The sequence below is a fragment of the Marmota flaviventris genome, chromosome 10 (genome assembly GCF_047511675.1).
Source record: "Marmota flaviventris isolate mMarFla1 chromosome 10, mMarFla1.hap1, whole genome shotgun sequence".
In the NCBI taxonomy this organism is placed as follows: Eukaryota; Metazoa; Chordata; class Mammalia; order Rodentia; family Sciuridae; genus Marmota; species Marmota flaviventris.
In genome coordinates, this window is record NC_092507.1 from 75937744 (window position 1) to 75954990 (window position 17247).

The window sequence follows — 17247 nt, forward strand, 5'->3', positions numbered from 1 at the left end:
CCTTGATCAGTTGGCCTTATTGCAAGGAAGTACATCATGGCTAGAGCATGTGGCAGAGGAAACTGCTCATGGTATCATGGCCAGGAAGTGAAAGAGAGAAACTATGGGGAGGCTGCCAGCGCCTCACCAGGGTGTCTTTTCCTGTGTAGGATGGAAAAAGGACCATGGGAGAAAATAAGTCACAAATAATTAGTGGAGAACGAAAGACAGAGTCAGAAAAATAGTTTTAAAGGAGAGCATCTGATAGGCCCAGCCCACACAGGAGCTGAAGCTGGACAATTAGAAAATGGTCCCCTGATTTATTTAAAGGGGGTACAACAAAGGCAGGGATAAGGCTTCATGGGTGGAGTCTTGCTTCTTGATGTCTTGCAGCAACAGGTTGATTGGCATCTTGGCAGGTCACACCCATCTCTGAGAGGCTGTGTGGCTGCAGCAGGACACCCTATGTCCTGTGCTGTGTGGGACCTGGGGCAGAGCTTGAATAGGGTCACATGTGTTTGGGTGGTCCTGGCCAAAAGAAATTTCCACTGGAAGTTCCCAGACACCAGATTCTCCTATTCACTAGGCTATGATACTGATGTAGTTCATGCACAGCCCATGGATGGTTCTCCACAAGAAACAGCAAAGGGTCCAGGATCCCATTATCCCCTTGAAGGTCATTCCCCCGCACCCACTCACCTGACTTACTTTCTCTAGGTGTACTTTTTTTTCCCCCATAGTTATAGGTGGAGACTTGTTTATTTTTTTAATATGGTGCTGAGGATCAAACCCAGTACCTCACACATGCTCAGCAATCACTCTACCATTGAGCCCTAGGAGCCACTTTTTAAAGGTTCTACCACCTCCCAAGGTGGGGGATTTAACTTCTGACACAGGGCCTTTGGAAGATTTTTAAGATCCAAAATATAGCAGTGACTATTTCATTCTTTGCTTTCTTTTCAAGCATATTATAAAATTTACACATATTATTTCTTTACCCCATATTGAAACAGATTTTCAGACTTTTTAGTCCCTCCTCCTTCAGTCTGTCCTGCCAGTGACTCATTGTTCTACTCCTCACATACCCGAGTCTCTGAAGCTCTAACTATAGTTGGGAGAGAATGGAGCATTGTAGACATCTAGTGTAATTGCCAAGAAGATTTAAAAGATATGCATTTTTTTTCCCCAGATAATTTATTGCCAATTTATTTTACAAGTTTTCTCCTCCTGAGGAAAATTTTTGCCTCACCTAGACCACTTGGATTGTTCTGTGGGGATAGGGCTTGTGATTAGGTTTCTTTTAAAAGTGCCCCCAGACAGTTCCAATGTGAAGCCAAAGTTGAAAACTGCTCTCTCAAAACTGTGATTCTCAAAAGGTGATCCCTGGACCAGTAGCATCCAATTTAGAATTTGTTAGAACTACCTTATGAACCAGAAACTCTGAAGGTAGGATCCTATCACTTTATGTGTTTTGTTTGCCAGATAGGGTCTTGCTAAGTTGCCAAGGCTGGCCTTGGACTTCCTATCCTCCAGCCTCAGCCTCCTGAGTAGCTGAGATCCTTGGCACCATGGCAAGCTCACTTTTTGTTTTAATAAGCTCTCGGCAATTTTTATGGACATTAATATTAAAGAAACATTCTACCAGATAAATCTATCTCTTAGTTTCTTTCTAGGTCTCTAAACTATGACCAAGTTTGGAAAGGATGTTTGTTATCTGAAAGTCTATGTACTGACAAGATTTGAAGGAACTGGTAAGGGACATAAGGGAACAGATATATCAAGTATCCTTGCTACTAGTGATCACATAAATACAGGCAAAATGCTAAATGCTGGGCTTCAGATTTCTGAAGTGTAGTTAAATGGGTTATTTTAGTATAAAGAAGAGGGGCAAATAATTCAGAGGTACAGATACATTATTTTCTAAGGAGATAAAAAGAGGCAAATTTAAATTATAGTTAAATATAGGTTAGTACTGATAAACATTTTGACAGAATGTAAGGTATTTTTTAAATCAAGTTTCAGTGAGAGTAGTGTAGGGAACCCCGGATTTCTGGGATCAAAGGACAGATCTTTGAAAAAGCATGTTGTTCTCAGCATACAATGACTCTAAATACCATCTGATCGTCATTTGTTTATTTTTTCACTGGTTATTTTGGAAATGCTTTCAAAGTAAAATAAGGTCTACTGGGAAATAAAGATGCCTAAGTTGAGTGGTGTTGTTCCAGTCTTAGAGACTTTGGGATGAGATTGTCAGATGAATTCATGTGTTTTGAAAAGCTTTTATGATTTTTTAATGAGATTTAAAAGCTAAAGGAATGGGATTAAGACCATAAAATCTGGTACTCTTAACATAATTTCTTTGAACTAATTTAGTGCATTTGTGTATTAGAAATAGGGATTTCATTTGGATTGAATCCTCATTCTTTGCCAAAATATGGTTTGGAAAATGTTTAGGGCACATGCAAACTGTATTAAAAGGTATAATGGCTCTAATTCCAATTAAGTACTTCAATTAGAAAAATTAGCAGCATTTGATAGGTAAGAATGCTTGAAAGTTTTCATGTATCCTTTAATCAAGTTGCTATGTATTTAAATATTAAGTCTTAGATAATTCAGTAAAAATATTTAGTAGAAAAATATTTATGCTAAGAGAATAGGTTACATGGTATGTATCCATAAAACTGAGATGTTGCAGTAAACTACATTTGCATCCTTGTTTTTCAAGATTATAATAGAACTCAGTTACAATGTGGATGTTGGGGGAAGAGCTCTATAACTTTTTCTCCAGCTTTTGAGAAACAGACCTCAGCACAGCTCATTGGATTTACTGAGATATTACCTTGTGATATGGCATTGACAAGGCTCAGGGTTGGAGTTCCTAAGTTCCAATTGAAGTTGTTTCTTGATGGTTTTGTTGCTTTGAGCAAGGTATTTTCCACTAACAATAAATTCTTATTTGCTCTTATTGACAAGGAACTCATCAAAGGAAATCTGAATTAGGTGATTACAGGAAAAGTACATAATTTTTAAAAAGGCAAATAGGAAAGTCCTTTCCAATTCATTTTCAGATGGAATGAATATAGCAAACATGTTCAGGAGTGGTTCAATGGTAGATTGATAGTAGTTTCTTATTATGATAATTTAAAATTGTTACTGTTAGTTGGAGGTTGATATCTCTCTTTCATAAACATACTGCCTATAAAGTAGGAAATGTATTTGTAATATTAAAGGAAAACTTGTGTAAGGAGCATCATGATGAGGGAGTAGCATTCTGGAAATTATAGATGTAGTGCTGTGGAAGAGTATGTAAAGTGTGTCACAATCAGAGTGTGCATATGTGTGTGCTGGCTATTGAGCCCAAGGCTCGTGTATGCTGAGCACACATTCTACCTCTGAACTCCACCCTAGTGCTCCATAACTCTTTATCCTGCTGTCTGCTTCTAAATGCTGTTATGTTGTAAATTTATTTTCCGGTAGTGCTGAGTTAGTGCACAGATAGGTTGTCTGATATTCTAATAGAGCTTTCTAACCCCATACAATTTGGGACAAATACTCTTTGCTAGAATTCAAATACATAATATTTTATTTAAAAAAATATATATATATATATTTTAAGATATATATATATATATTATCTTAAGGGAAAATAAAACCTTCCCAGCAACTTTTTTGAGTTTCCATGGACACTAAAAATACATTTTTTCAGACTCAATTTTTTTTAATATAGCATTTCAGAGTTTTCCTGCAGTTCATCAGTCACAAGTGATTGTAGTATATGCAGAGAATGGCTTTTGTTAACCTACCGAATTTAAAAAAAAAAAACTATGTACATACTAATATATGTAATGACAAATTCAGGGAATTTTTAGCCATATTTCTGAGTTGTGTATGAGAAAGTCTTCTTGCCTTGTGACTTTTTCTAATGAAACTGGTAGACTAAATTTTTGGAGCATATATATTTGGATAGAAATGTGGTTTTAAATTAGAGTGCAGAAATTACATGGTTTGACAAGCCATCTGAGAAATGCAAATAAGACCAACTGTGTATGAGAGAAATTAACATATGCAAACTATTTGGGAATAGCTAAGTGTTATATATACAGAATTTTAAAACATGTTGGACCTAAATTTCTGTAGAAACTACTCTGTAATTGAAAAGGGAGTTCAGGGTATGAACATGGTCTGATGGGTATGGGTGGGGACTGGTATATACAGCTTTGCCAGGATGTGCCTCTGAGTTGAAAGTAAACTAACCTATGATAATTTATTGGCCATATCATGTCTCCTGATGGAGAGGGTCTGGAAAGACAGTTTCTGCAATGTTTTTGATCATTTGAATGAATATATGTCTTTCAAGATACTTATGCTTTCTCATAGAATGAAGACAAACTCAGAGATGGTGTGTCTAAGAAACTTCAAAAGGTGTAGACCCCCTGATTGAAGCATAGCTGATTTATTTGATTCATTTTTTTCCATTTTAGTAAGTATAAATACTTAATAATTATTTTGGTCAGTGTTGGCTGGTATTCCTTGTTGAGTAAATCTCTGTTGTCTGCCACATACCTTTATCATTATTTGAACTGTTTGTTTCATTCTTCCACAGTTTCAGTTGCATAAAATAATTTAATTCTCAGGGTCCTTAGAGGACAAATATGTCACCATAAACTCAGAGCTGGAAAAGCCCTTAGAGATTATCTGGTTCATTCTCTTTATATATTGCAAGAAATTCCTTTACAGCATCCCCGAGGGATGGTCATTTTATTCATTTAGCCCCAGCTAGTAACAAGGGAGCTAAACTGTTTCAAAGATTTGATGTTCTACCAACAAATTGAAGCAACTCTCTAAATCTTCTACCCACCCAGTTTGCATCTGAAACAAATCCATTATTTCTTTTATTCATGAGGTAATTGCACAAAAATGTAAAAGATAAGTTCTCATCTTTCCTAGTCATCCTTTATCTCAGCTGAATGTCATTGATTCCCTGTATCCCTCTGCCGAGAATGGTTTTAGATGGCAACTCCTGATGATTTTGTTGCCTTTTCTGTCTTCAGCCCATAACTGAGCATTAAGTTCCAGGTGTGATTTCACCAGACAGGCACAAAAGACCTGTCACCCTTTTATCTGGGTTCACAAATTAATGTGGCCAAAGGCTATAAATCACTGTTTTAGCATGATAGCTATTATACAAGTAGCTGAAATTATGCATACATGTCAGTTAAAATTCATAGATATTCTTAACATGTTCTTTCATCCAGCAATATTTCTACTATTCTCCCCACCCATCATGCTTATGGTATTTTGGGGTCTAAGTCCACAACTACATATTTATCTCATGTAATCCTCTTGTTTTTGGTTTTTGTCTTGTCTTGACATGCAATTATGGTTAACCACAGTGGGGGCAATGCAGAATGGGAGGAATTGAGAGTCAGACCCACTAACCTAGAGTAAGGGAGGGAAGCTCTGGAGAAGTTATATAATCAAGTCACAGGGCTTAGGAGGAAGTGGAATACATATATTCAATAAATGCCCAGAGAGAATATAGGCAGAAAGTGGCACTGCAGTTCAGAAATTAAAATCAGGGATCATGGGATTTCTAGCAAAAGGTAGAGAGCATGAAGGAATAGGGCTCAGAGTCAGATGGTCAGGAATATGTTCAGACCTGCAAAAGAGAAGATGCTTATTAACAGCATGCCTTTGTGATGGGATTCCTTGAAAGGCAGGAACTAGTCTCCCATGAGAGCAAGAAAGGTTTCTTTTGAGGGTGCTACAGGTAACAGGTTATCTAACAAGAAACTCAGGCCCGGGAAAGAAACATCAGACTCAAGAAAGCCAAGAGCAGGGCTGGGGATGTGGCTCAAGCGATAGCATGCTCACCTGGCATGCATGGGGCGCTGGGTTCGATCCTCAGCACCACATAAAAATAAATAAAGACGTTGTGTCCACCAAAAATTGAAAAGTAAATATTAAAAAAAAAAGAAAGCCAAGAGCAGCCCCTGAGCACAATTAGAGCTGGACTCTCCAGCAAACAGCAACAGTGCTACCGTGGTCTCTTTTTTTCTTTTTCTTATCAGACACTTCATAAGCTCCAAATGTTTCCTTTTATCTTATTCTGCACCAACTTATAGGTGGTCTGGATTTTACTAATTAGCAATTGTTTAAACAATTTATACAAATGTGGCTAAACAGAAATTCTCAGGAGAACTGTCTGAATCCTTTTCAAGGTACAGATATAAAATGTGTCTTGTTTTTCTAAAGGCAAAAATAATAATAGAGTGTGCCTTAATCACTTATCTGTTAGCACTGCGCCATTACGACATTAAACATGCCACATTATCAAGCCGAGGAAGTTGAATCTGTTCTGACTATAAAGTAGAAAATGTATTGAATCCCGAGGATTGAGTATTCTAACAGGGTTTTTCTTCCCTGTTCCTTTTTCAATCATTATTCTTATTTCCCAACTTTAAATACTCAGTTTTTCTTTCTTTCTTTTGGGGAGACGGGGTGGGGTGGGGGCAGTGCTGAGTATCAAACCCAGGGCCTCACACATGCTGGTCAAGTGCACTACCACTAGCCAAATCACCAGCCCAAATATGGTGTTTTTAAATACTCATATACTTAAATTGTAAAGCAAGAGCTGAGAAAGGAGATGATACATTCGGTGACAGTTTGGGAAGAAATGGGTAGATTCCTGTAAGCCAAAGAGGGAAACCCTTATAAAGCCAACCTTGCACACACACAAAAAAAGTTCCTTTTTGTGTTTAGAACAACACTTAGGTTATAAATGATGTTCCAGACATGAGGTGCCATGCAGAAAGGAGCTTACTTAGACCTTCTAGAGAACATGGAATGTTACCATTAGAAATTGGTAGCACAAGAAAATTTGTTCCATATCACTTAAAAAAAGAAAACAAGAAAAAAATGGCTCCTGGATTTTAGTAACCCAACCTGGAGTTTAAACCAGGGAGGTAATTAAATAATTGCCCCAAGAACTACCCCCAAATTTCTTTACAGATCCACTCTACCTATCACCAAATGAGCCCCCATGTCAGGGACTTTACAGTGCAGGGTTGGTATGGCCTGTGTTTTCAAATGAAACCAGAAGGTTCATGTGCCCCATGATCAGCCTTGAACTAAAAATCTACTTGGGTAGGGAATGTACATACAGGCATTAGAATGAAATGTACATGTGAGTATTTGTTTCAGTAGTGTTTCTTTTCTTTTCCTCACCAGTTTCTGTACTCGTGCAAAGGAGAGTCATGATTACACTAACAGAGCTAAAATGTTTAGCAGACGCCCAGTCATCTTATCACATCTTAAAGCCATGGTGGGACGTCTTCTGGTATTACATCACCCTCATCATGCTGTTGGTGGCTGTGCTGGCCGGAGCTCTCCAGCTCACTCAGAGCAGGGTCCTGTGCTGTCTCCCATGCAAAGTGGAATTTGACAATCACTGCGCTGTGCCTTGGGACCTCCTGAAAGCCAGCGTGAACACATCCTCTAATTCTGGGACACTGCTTCCGCTCCCCCTCCGAATCCAGAATGATCTCCACCGACAACAGTACTCCTACATCGATGCAGTCTGTTACGAGAAACAGCTCCATTGGTTTGCGAAGTTTTTCCCCTACCTGGTGCTCTTGCACACACTTATCTTTGCAGCCTGCAGCAACTTTTGGCTTCACTACCCCAGCACCAGTTCCAGGCTGGAGCATTTTGTGGCCATCCTTCACAAGTGCTTCGATTCTCCATGGACCACCCGCGCCCTGTCAGAAACAGTGGCTGAACAGTCAGTGAGGCCCCTGAAAGTCTCCAAGTCCAAGACTTTGCTTTCATCCTCAGGGTGTTCAGCTGAGGTTGACTCCAGCAAGCAGTCCCTGCCTTACCCACAGTCAGGGTTGGAGTCAGCCAGCATAGAAAGCCCAACTTCCAGTGTCCTGGACAAGAAGGAAGGTGAACAGGCAAAAGCCATCTTTGAGAAAGTGAAAAGGTTCCGTCTGCACGTGGAGCAGAAGGACATCATTTACCGGGTGTATCTGAAGCAGATAATAGTCAAAGTCATTTTGTTTGTCCTTATCATAACTTATGTTCCATATTTTTTAACCTACATTACTCTTGAAATTGACTGTTCAATCGACGTGCAGGCTTTTACAGGATATAAGCGCTACCAGTGTGTCTACTCCTTGGCAGAAATATTTAAAGTCCTGGCTTCATTTTATGTTATTTTGGTAATACTATACGGTCTCACCTCCTCCTATAGCTTATGGTGGATGCTGAGGAGTTCCCTGAAGCAATATTCCTTTGAGGCGTTAAGAGAAAAAAGCAACTACAGTGATATCCCGGACGTCAAGAATGACTTTGCCTTCATCCTCCATCTGGCTGACCAGTATGATCCACTTTATTCCAAACGCTTCTCCATATTCCTGTCAGAGGTCAGTGAGAACAAACTGAAGCAGATCAACCTTAACAACGAATGGACGGTTGAGAAACTGAAAAGTAAACTTGTGAAAAACTCCCAGGACAAGATAGAGCTGCATCTCTTTATGCTCAGTGGTCTTCCAGACAACGTGTTCGAGTTAACAGAAATGGAAGTGCTCAGCCTAGAGCTTATCCCTGAGGTCAAACTGCCCTCTGCAGTCTCGCAGTTGGTCAACCTCAAGGAGCTTCATATATACCATTCATCTCTGGTGGTAGACCATCCTGCACTGGCCTTTTTAGAGGAGAATTTAAAAATCCTCCGCCTGAAATTTACTGAAATGGGGAAAATCCCACGCTGGGTATTTCACCTGAAGAATCTCAAGGAACTTTACCTGTCAGGCTGTGTTCTCCCAGAGCAGTTGAGTACCATGCAGCTGGAGGGCTTTCAGGACCTAAAAAATCTGAGGACCCTCTACTTGAAGAGTAGCCTGTCTCGGATCCCCCAGGTGGTCACAGACCTCCTGCCTTCGCTGCAGAAGCTGTCCCTTGACAATGAAGGAAGCAAACTGGTTGTGCTGAACAACTTGAAAAAGATGGTCAATTTGAAAAGCCTAGAACTGATCAGCTGTGACCTGGAACGCATTCCACACTCCATTTTTAGCCTGAACAATTTGCATGAGTTGGACCTAAAGGAAAATAACCTTAAAACTGTGGAAGAGATCATTAGCTTTCAGCATCTTCAGAATCTTTCCTGCTTAAAACTGTGGCACAATAACATTGCTTATATTCCTGCCCAGATCGGAGCATTATCTAACCTAGAGCAGCTCTCTTTGGATCATAATAATATTGAGAATCTGCCCTTGCAGCTTTTTCTATGCACCAAACTATATTATTTGGATCTAAGCTATAACCACCTGACCTTCATTCCAGAAGAAATCCAGTATCTGAGTAATTTGCAGTACTTTGCTGTGACCAACAACAATGTAAGTAAATCCATCCTTTATTCAGCCAGTCTTTTGAGGCTCTCTGCTGTGCTTGCAATTTGTAACATAGAAGAAGAAAATGGACTTTATGACATATTAAACATTCTGTGAGCTTGAGCCCCAGCCCATGTGATCTTAGACAATTTACAAAAACACTGAACATCAGTTTCTTATATTAAGTTTTGATTTGTCATGCAGATTATATGATAAAATATACACATTGGCCCAGTTTCTAGCACATGATAGTTGCTTGACAAATGTTAATTCTCTTTATTCTCTTTCTCCATTTTCTATAGAAACATCATAGTTACAGTGTTTTAAACTTACTAATTGTGGTAGAGCTTACTTTTTGTCTTGCACACACAGAAAGTTTAATTTTCAGCCTTCCAAATCTGCCATCCAAGTAACTTTTTGTTTAAAAATGCTAAGATTATGAATTATTCATAAATCCTTCTGGAAAGGCAGTTAAAAAAGACTCAAGATCTGTATGAATATCTAGAAAGACAATTCAAAATGAAAGGCCTGGCTCTATAATGCAATACTGGGGCTTCTTGGAAGCTTTTTCCAGCATCCATGTATAAAAATGAACCATAATTTGCAAGAGTACAGCCAAGTTAAGGAAAATGTAACTTCACTGAAACAAGAAAAAACAAAATAAATGAGTAGTTTCCTAGGTTAAAATGTGAAGGAGGAAGGAAAAAATCCCTGCTACTCTAAAGGGCAAGGGAGTGAGGGTAATGTCCATATGGGGAGAAGGGGAACATAAATCAGGCCTGCCAAAAGATGAAACCGATCTTCCTCTACTTGAAAAATGGGCACTGCTATTTTCTTCTAACCCACCCCAAAATGTATTATCTTCTAGTCTTTTTGTAATTCACATTTTCTTTTTGCTAAACATAGCTATGAGCATGGAGTTGGCTAGTGAACATCATAATCATCAGACGTTGGTTTTGAAAACTGTAGTTGTTAGCAAAATGGGGAAATGAGAAGAAAATTCATGCCGATTTTTTAGAACCAGAAACTTATAAGTAAAAGGGGAGAGTCCATTAAGATAAATGAGAGATCTTTAGGTTACAAGGCTTTGAAGCCAATTCAGGATTCAAGTCTGAACACCTGATTGGCACGGTTTCTGAACACCCATACTAGCTATAAGAGAGCTGGGGACACGAGAATCTGGTGGTGTTGGTTTCTCCAGTGGGAAGTAAGCTCTGATTTCTGCCAAGTCTCAGGGAGTTCTTTAGACACAGAACAGTGTTGGGCAGTCCCCCAGGTGGCCCTGGTGATAGGTATTCATTGACAAGGCAAGCCAGGGTTTCCTCCACAGGATGTAATAGTTGTTACCATAAACAACAACAAAACAAAATTACAAAAAAAATTAAATGTTTCCTTTCTTAATCATATTTTTGCTGCAGTGTTCCTCAGTACCTTTAACATGTGAAATACATTACGCTTCTCCAAGAGGGAGAGATGGTGTGTAACATCTGCCAAATGTGTTTGAGCAAGACACCTTTCTCCTAGTAACTTGTGGGAGGAATGTTCTATGAAACACACCCTGAAAAGCTGGATGGGGGCTATGTGTAGAAAGATAGAGGTCATGCACAGGGGATTGCAGTAGGATGCCCAGAAGTAATAAGAGATAAGAGCATATAGCAGAGTGGGTCAGAATGGGGAGTACCTGGGAGTCTGCCCGCCTAGTTCATGTTTGATTCATCTGACAGTCACTAGGGTGACACTTGAAAGTGCTAGTTAGTCTGAACTGGTTCCTTCAAAGGAGGCTTTGATTGTGTGCTTGAAAGGGCTGGGAGAGGGCAACCAAGAAGCAAAACCCCATGGAAAGGCCTAACCAGTTATGATTTAGAAGTAGGAATGTAGATTTTAAAACGAGACAAAGATTCATATATTAAAGGAACACTGTTGATCTAGTCTGGAGATTGGAAGCCTATGGCCTGAGTGTCAAATCTGCACATAGCCTGTTTTTACATTGTCAAAAAAGAACAATGTTTCATGACACATGAAAATTATGTGAAATTCAAATTTTAGTGCCCAGAAATAAATCCAATTCTTTTCATTATTGGGCCTATATTACAAAAAAATATATGCGTAATTGTTATATTTTGAATTTTATTAAAAATGCATATAATTTTTTCTTCTCTCTTGTTACATAAGTACCTACATAATGTCTTTAGGTTTTCCTCTTAGGTCCACAAAGCCTAGGATATTTATTCTTCTGGTCCTTTAAAGAAAACCTTTGCCAACCCCTACTCTAGGCCACTGCCCTTATTTTGCCAACACGGAAACAGGCTCAGACTGATTGACCTGAGGTCTGAAGCTTCCAGGATGGAGCTGGTGTTGAGCCCACGTGTTCCAGTTCTTGTTTCCCTGAGCTTATGTCTCAAGTATATCTACCTCAAAGATGCCTTATGGGCAACAGCAGTGTGTGTGTGGTAGTGTGAGGTGAGAGAGGAAGAGGCAGGATCCATCCCTCTCCCAGTGACAGAGGTACCAGGTTATTGTGGCATCAATAGTGATGGAGAAACACAAGGTGGGGAGAGGGATTTAACTAGATGTGCTCAATCTTCGAAACCATTGCATTTTACACCCAGGTCTTTCAACTTCCACATTTATGCACCTTTTATGAACTCAAAACTCTAACCAGAAAGGGAATCACATAGAAATTCTCTATAGTACAGTGTGACAGTGCTTCTTGTTGTTTTGACATCACTACTTAAAACTGGAAATGTTGAGCCTTGTTTCTTGAAATGATTGAATTTATCGGTTTTGTTACTATGTGCTGGGCTGGGAGGTGAGGCTCAGTAGTAGAGCACCTGCCTAGCATGTGCAAGGCCCTGGGTTTAATTCCCAGCACCACAGAAGAATAGAAGAAAACAAGAACATGTCCTGAGGTAGTATATGGCATTGACCCCCCCTTCCCCCGCAAAAAAGGAAGAAAGAAAATCTAACCTTGAGAAGGATTCTGAAGGAAAGTCCCACTCAGTCTTTGGGACACAGTGGAATGTTTAATAATCAATGGCAAATGGAGATAGAGAAAGAGAATAATCTGTACCAGAGTCCCCAGTCCATTTTGCTGAAGACATTTGGTTGCCAGAGCTGTAGCCATTAGTTTTTCTAGTTTTTTCAGTTTATTTTATATATGTTTATATTATATATTATAGTTTGCTTTCAAACACCATTTTGTTTATAAAGTTTATCATCGCCCTAATGGTCTATAAATTTTTCTCATTTTTTGGAGAGGAAACCAGTAGGATACTTACTTCCTTCTCTCTGGCTCATGTGTCAAAGTCTAGGAAAGGAACATACTAAATGAACTAGGTATAAATTAATGATATGAAACATTTTTATAAAATTTATTGATGGTAGGCAAAAATATATAACCTTCAAGGCAAACTCTTTTTTAAAGTTTGTAAGCAGGTTTTTTTCAGTATAAAATTCCTGAGTTGAAGGAGAGTTTCTTAAGAAGCTCCCCAGCTTCCTTGAGGAAAGTTGAATTCAAGTTGGTGAGTTAAGGCCCTTCTCCTCAGTTGGGCACTGACATGGAGTGGGAGGGGGTGCCCCAGCCACAGCCCCCAACTCATTTACAGTAATACTGTTGAGGGACCTTCTAGCCTCTAGCCCCAAAGGCTCACTCCCCTACCTTGTGAAGCCCTTCTCCTTTAGTGAGCAATGAAAAGACCACTAAAATCACAGATTCGGCAATTTGAAAGAAGTTAGGTGGGAATGTGTTAGAGCAGGTAGGCAGACAGAGAGAGTGAGGGCATGGCTTCAGGGTAATCACCCAGTAGGAAATCAGTCCCATTAAGCAATTGCTGGCAATCTGAAGTTAATGGAAGGCCTGGGATTCCCCGATACAACTCAGGTCAGGGCACTCTTTTTTATCCCACCCATTGCAGAATAATTGTGCAATCATTTAATGTTTTTCTCTCCCATTAAACCAATGCTTCTCAATTGGGGGTGGGGGTACTATTCTCCCTCAGGGGACATTTTTCTGGAGATATTGTTGGTTCTTGGACCTGGGGAGTAGAGAGCAGGAATGCTGCTAAACACGTAACAATGCATAGGACAGCCCCACAGCAAGAATCATCCTACCCAAAATGTCAGTAGAGCCAAGGTTGAGATGTTCATGGCAGCCTGCCTTAGATGAATATTCTGGAAGGCCATCAGTCTTGCTCAAAAGTTCATCCCCTGCACCTTGCCAGGAGCCTGGCACTTACTTATATGAGATACTCGGCACATATTTACTGAATACAAATGAGCCAAGACTTCCCTGTTTTCACTTAAGTACCAACAGGGACCCTCACCCCTGAACACACAGCACAGGCCTGAATATCTTCCTCCACATGTACATTCTTGACCCTGCTTCTGAGCTGCAAGTGTCTCTGAGCAGAAGGGGTTGCTTTAAAAAAGAACTGCATTTCTTCTGTCTCTGTCATTTCTGTTTCCTCTCTCTCCATGTTAAAATGTGTGTGTGTGTGTGTGTGTGTGTGTGTGTGTGTGTATGCATCTGCTCTTGAGAAGAAATGAATAAATGTATAGATATCTCTCCTTTGCTTATACCTACTATTTGGTGTTTACAGTGATGATCTGTGTTGAATGTTGGTCTTAAGAATGGTGATTTACTTTTAAGGATATTCATCACTGAATATATGTTAGTTATATAGGAAAGGGAGCTTATTATATAATATAATGAACACTTTTTTAGTGCACTGTAACTAATTTTTAAGTTCATTTGAAAAGTATTTATCCTGTTAAGAAGAGAGTTCTGGATGGCTCCAGAAGCTTGCCTGCCAACAGAACTGGCCCAGTCAGTATGCATTAGCCCATCAGAGGATGCAGGAAGCCCCTATATCTAGCAAAGTCACTTCCTGTACCCAGGAACCTACCCTGTTTTATAGATGCCATTTGTCCCCAGCTAATATGTGGAATATTATAGGTGAAGTATATAGTCTAGCAGTCTGACCCAAACCCACCCTCAGTGGAGTGATGAGTTGAAGGGACTATGTGAGCTCAACTTCATTTGGAGGTCTCTCCAAAATGAACCCTACTTCATATATGCACTGTGGTGCCCTTAGAAACTCACACACAACCCATGCACCATAGAGGGGAGCAGTCAAGTGGAGCAGCTCTAGGAGTTGACCTAGTTTGCAGGTTATTTTTCATATTTAAAATTGCCTCTCTGTTACATGAATTATTCAACTGAAACCATGCCAGAGAACAGGAAGAAAGATAAACATTCAGAGGTGTATGTATGTAGAAGGAACTGAAGTGTACATGTCTATCTTATATGTTTTTGTCTCTACTTCTATAGACTTCTTTTAAAAACAGAATCAAATTGCAATCTATACTGAGAAAAGTAGTATAAGAGAACTGGGTATGGTGGCACACACTTGTAATCCCAGCAACTCAAGAGGCTGAGGCAGAAGAATCACAAATTTGAAGCCAGCCTCGGCAATTTAGCAAGACCCTATCTCAAAAAGGGCTGTGGATAGGAAAAAAGAAAAGTATAAGAAATAGCCTTGTGTCTGCCCTTAGGATGTTTTCAAGGATGTTGCTCATCTTTACAAGGACTCTTGAGAATAATTTATTTCTGATTTGGAACTCAAGAATAATGATCTTTTAATCCTGGGCACAATGAGGATGGAAGTATGTTTTCTTTGACTCTTGTGAGGATGGTCAGAGCCCAATGAGCTGCCCACCCATGCACAGCGGGGCTTACACATTTGGGTCCTGGCTCCATGGGATACCCCTACCCTAATTTTCCTTTCTCTCCTTCAGCTACCTCATATTTATTGCCATTAATATGTGTGTCTTAGAAGCCTGCAGACATGTTTCCAGGAAAGGTAGCTAGGGCATTAGCAAGTCAATGTACTATCCTACACCATCCAACCCAATCTCACCAGCTGTTTTTGTTCTTTTGCAGATCGAGACACTGCCAGATGGACTGTTTCAGTGTAAGAAGCTACAGTGTTTATTCTTGGGGAGAAATAGCCTGACGGATTTGTCCCCTCATGTGGGTGAGCTGTCGAACCTCACTCATCTGGAGCTCATTGGTAATTACCTGGAAATGCTGCCTCCAGAGCTGGAAGGGTGTCAGGCCCTGAAACGGAGCTGTCTGATCGTCGAGGATAGTTTGCTCAATACTCTTCCTCTCCCTGTGACAGAACGTTTGCAGACTTGCTTAGATAAATGTTGATCAGAGACCTGTGCTGCAAAGGCATTTTTAAACGTATGCCCCAGGGCTTTAAAAGAGAAATAAACTTTCCTAAGTTATAAAGATGAAACATGGGTGATAATTGTGATGCATCCTAACGAAATATCTTATTAAAGCCACTCAATATCTTGCCCTAAGTTAAACAGGTAAAAAGTATAAACACTGAACTGGAACTTTGTGAATAATTGATCTTTAACTTATTAAGATGTAAGAAGTACCCATTGAGGATGGGTTGAGGAGTGTGAAATTACTGAATCTTTACTTTGCAATTTTTCCCTTTAGGATAGTATAGGTTTCTTTCCTCCTCCTCCTCCCATCTCCATTTCTTTATTTGCACACCTGTTTTAACTGACTTCCTGTTTTGATATTTATCACCACAACTATAAAAACTCATCAATATAAATTTCCCTGATGTAAATGCACCACTGTCTTTGATTTGTGTTCCTACTGTTTTTGTTTTTTTTTTTTTAGGCAGGGTATATTATGCTTGGCAGAATTCCTTTTTGGCTTAATTGTTACTTCCTTTCCCAGCTTGCTTAAGTCTTCCTTAGTCTGGTTTCTTTCATCAACCATGAGGATCCCTGAGAAAACGCCCATCTTTGGCCTTTGCCTAGAACAGGGAGCCAGGGTACATAGGACATGTTACCCTCAGGGCATCCTGAAAATTAATGAATTCTTGAAAATTTCTTCTTATCTATCATCAAAGCCTTTTTTTATTTGTTAAAATTTTTTATATAAAATATATAAATATTTTCTATTGTATGGTCTCGGGTTCCATATCTGTGAGAATAATTTTTGTAAGGTACAGAGAACATAGCATTTCTTTAAGAACTAATGATACTTGGTTTGGGCTGTTTATGATTCTCAAGTTTTTGTGCACTCTGCTCCAAAATGTTTTTGTACTCTGCAACTAATTACTCTTGGATAACAAAAGCCTTGTGTTTTGTGCCCTAAAATATTCGGGGGGTTTCCTTGTGAGAGGATGGCCACATCAACTACCTCTCTCTTCCCTAGTCTCTGTGTAATTGTACGGGTACAATTCTTAGTTATTTACAAAAACTGTGATAGAGGGGAGAGGGACAGATTTGGATTTTAAAATTGATTTCAAAATACTTTGTTAGGGATTTAGTAAATGTTAAAGCAAAATGTTTTTTTTTTCCTCCATCTGCATGATCTCGAGATATGATTATAAAATAAAACATTCAGCATCTATTCAGTGTCTAAGATGAGCTCTCCGAGCTCACAAAGATCCATTTAACTGAAATTCATCTCATGTCTTTAACTCTTCTGGAATACATTTTGCTCCTTTTTATAAAGAGCTTTGTGTTTGGCCTTATATTATTGTGCATCATGTTAAATGAATAAAATCAACTGACTCACTTTTGGGAAATGTACATTTTTAATATGTTTTTCTCCAATGGGTCTAAGCATTATGATGCCACCTCATTTTGGATACAACTCTGAAGTAATCTGTTAACTGCATCTAGAAAAAAACTGGAAGACATGATGGGTAAAGGGTACTGTAAACATGAAATTGTGTGCAGTATATGTTTTCCTTGCATTGTTCCAGAAAGATGAAAATGAGTCTTTAAAATATTAAAGTACAGTAAATACAGTTTCTCTCATCTGCCGCACATGCCTGGACTG

The 17247-nt window shown here is 39.3% G+C and overlaps 1 protein-coding gene across 2 annotated transcripts in view; it reads left to right on the forward strand.

Moving 5' to 3' along the window:
- The window catches only part of Lrrc8b (leucine rich repeat containing 8 VRAC subunit B), a 66437-nt gene extending 49443 nt beyond the window's left edge, over window positions 1-16994 (forward strand). For both annotated transcript variants that reach the window (XM_027935246.3, XM_071618029.1), the window contains 3 exons: window positions 4357-4459; window positions 7210-9374; window positions 15310-16994. In XM_027935246.3, coding sequence (XP_027791047.1) covers window positions 7236-9374; window positions 15310-15582 — 2412 coding nt within the window. In that variant the 5' untranslated portion in view covers window positions 4357-4459; window positions 7210-7235 and the 3' untranslated portion in view covers window positions 15583-16994. The remainder of the gene's footprint in view (window positions 1-4356; window positions 4460-7209; window positions 9375-15309) is intronic.
- Window positions 16995-17247: the final 253 nt, after the last annotated feature.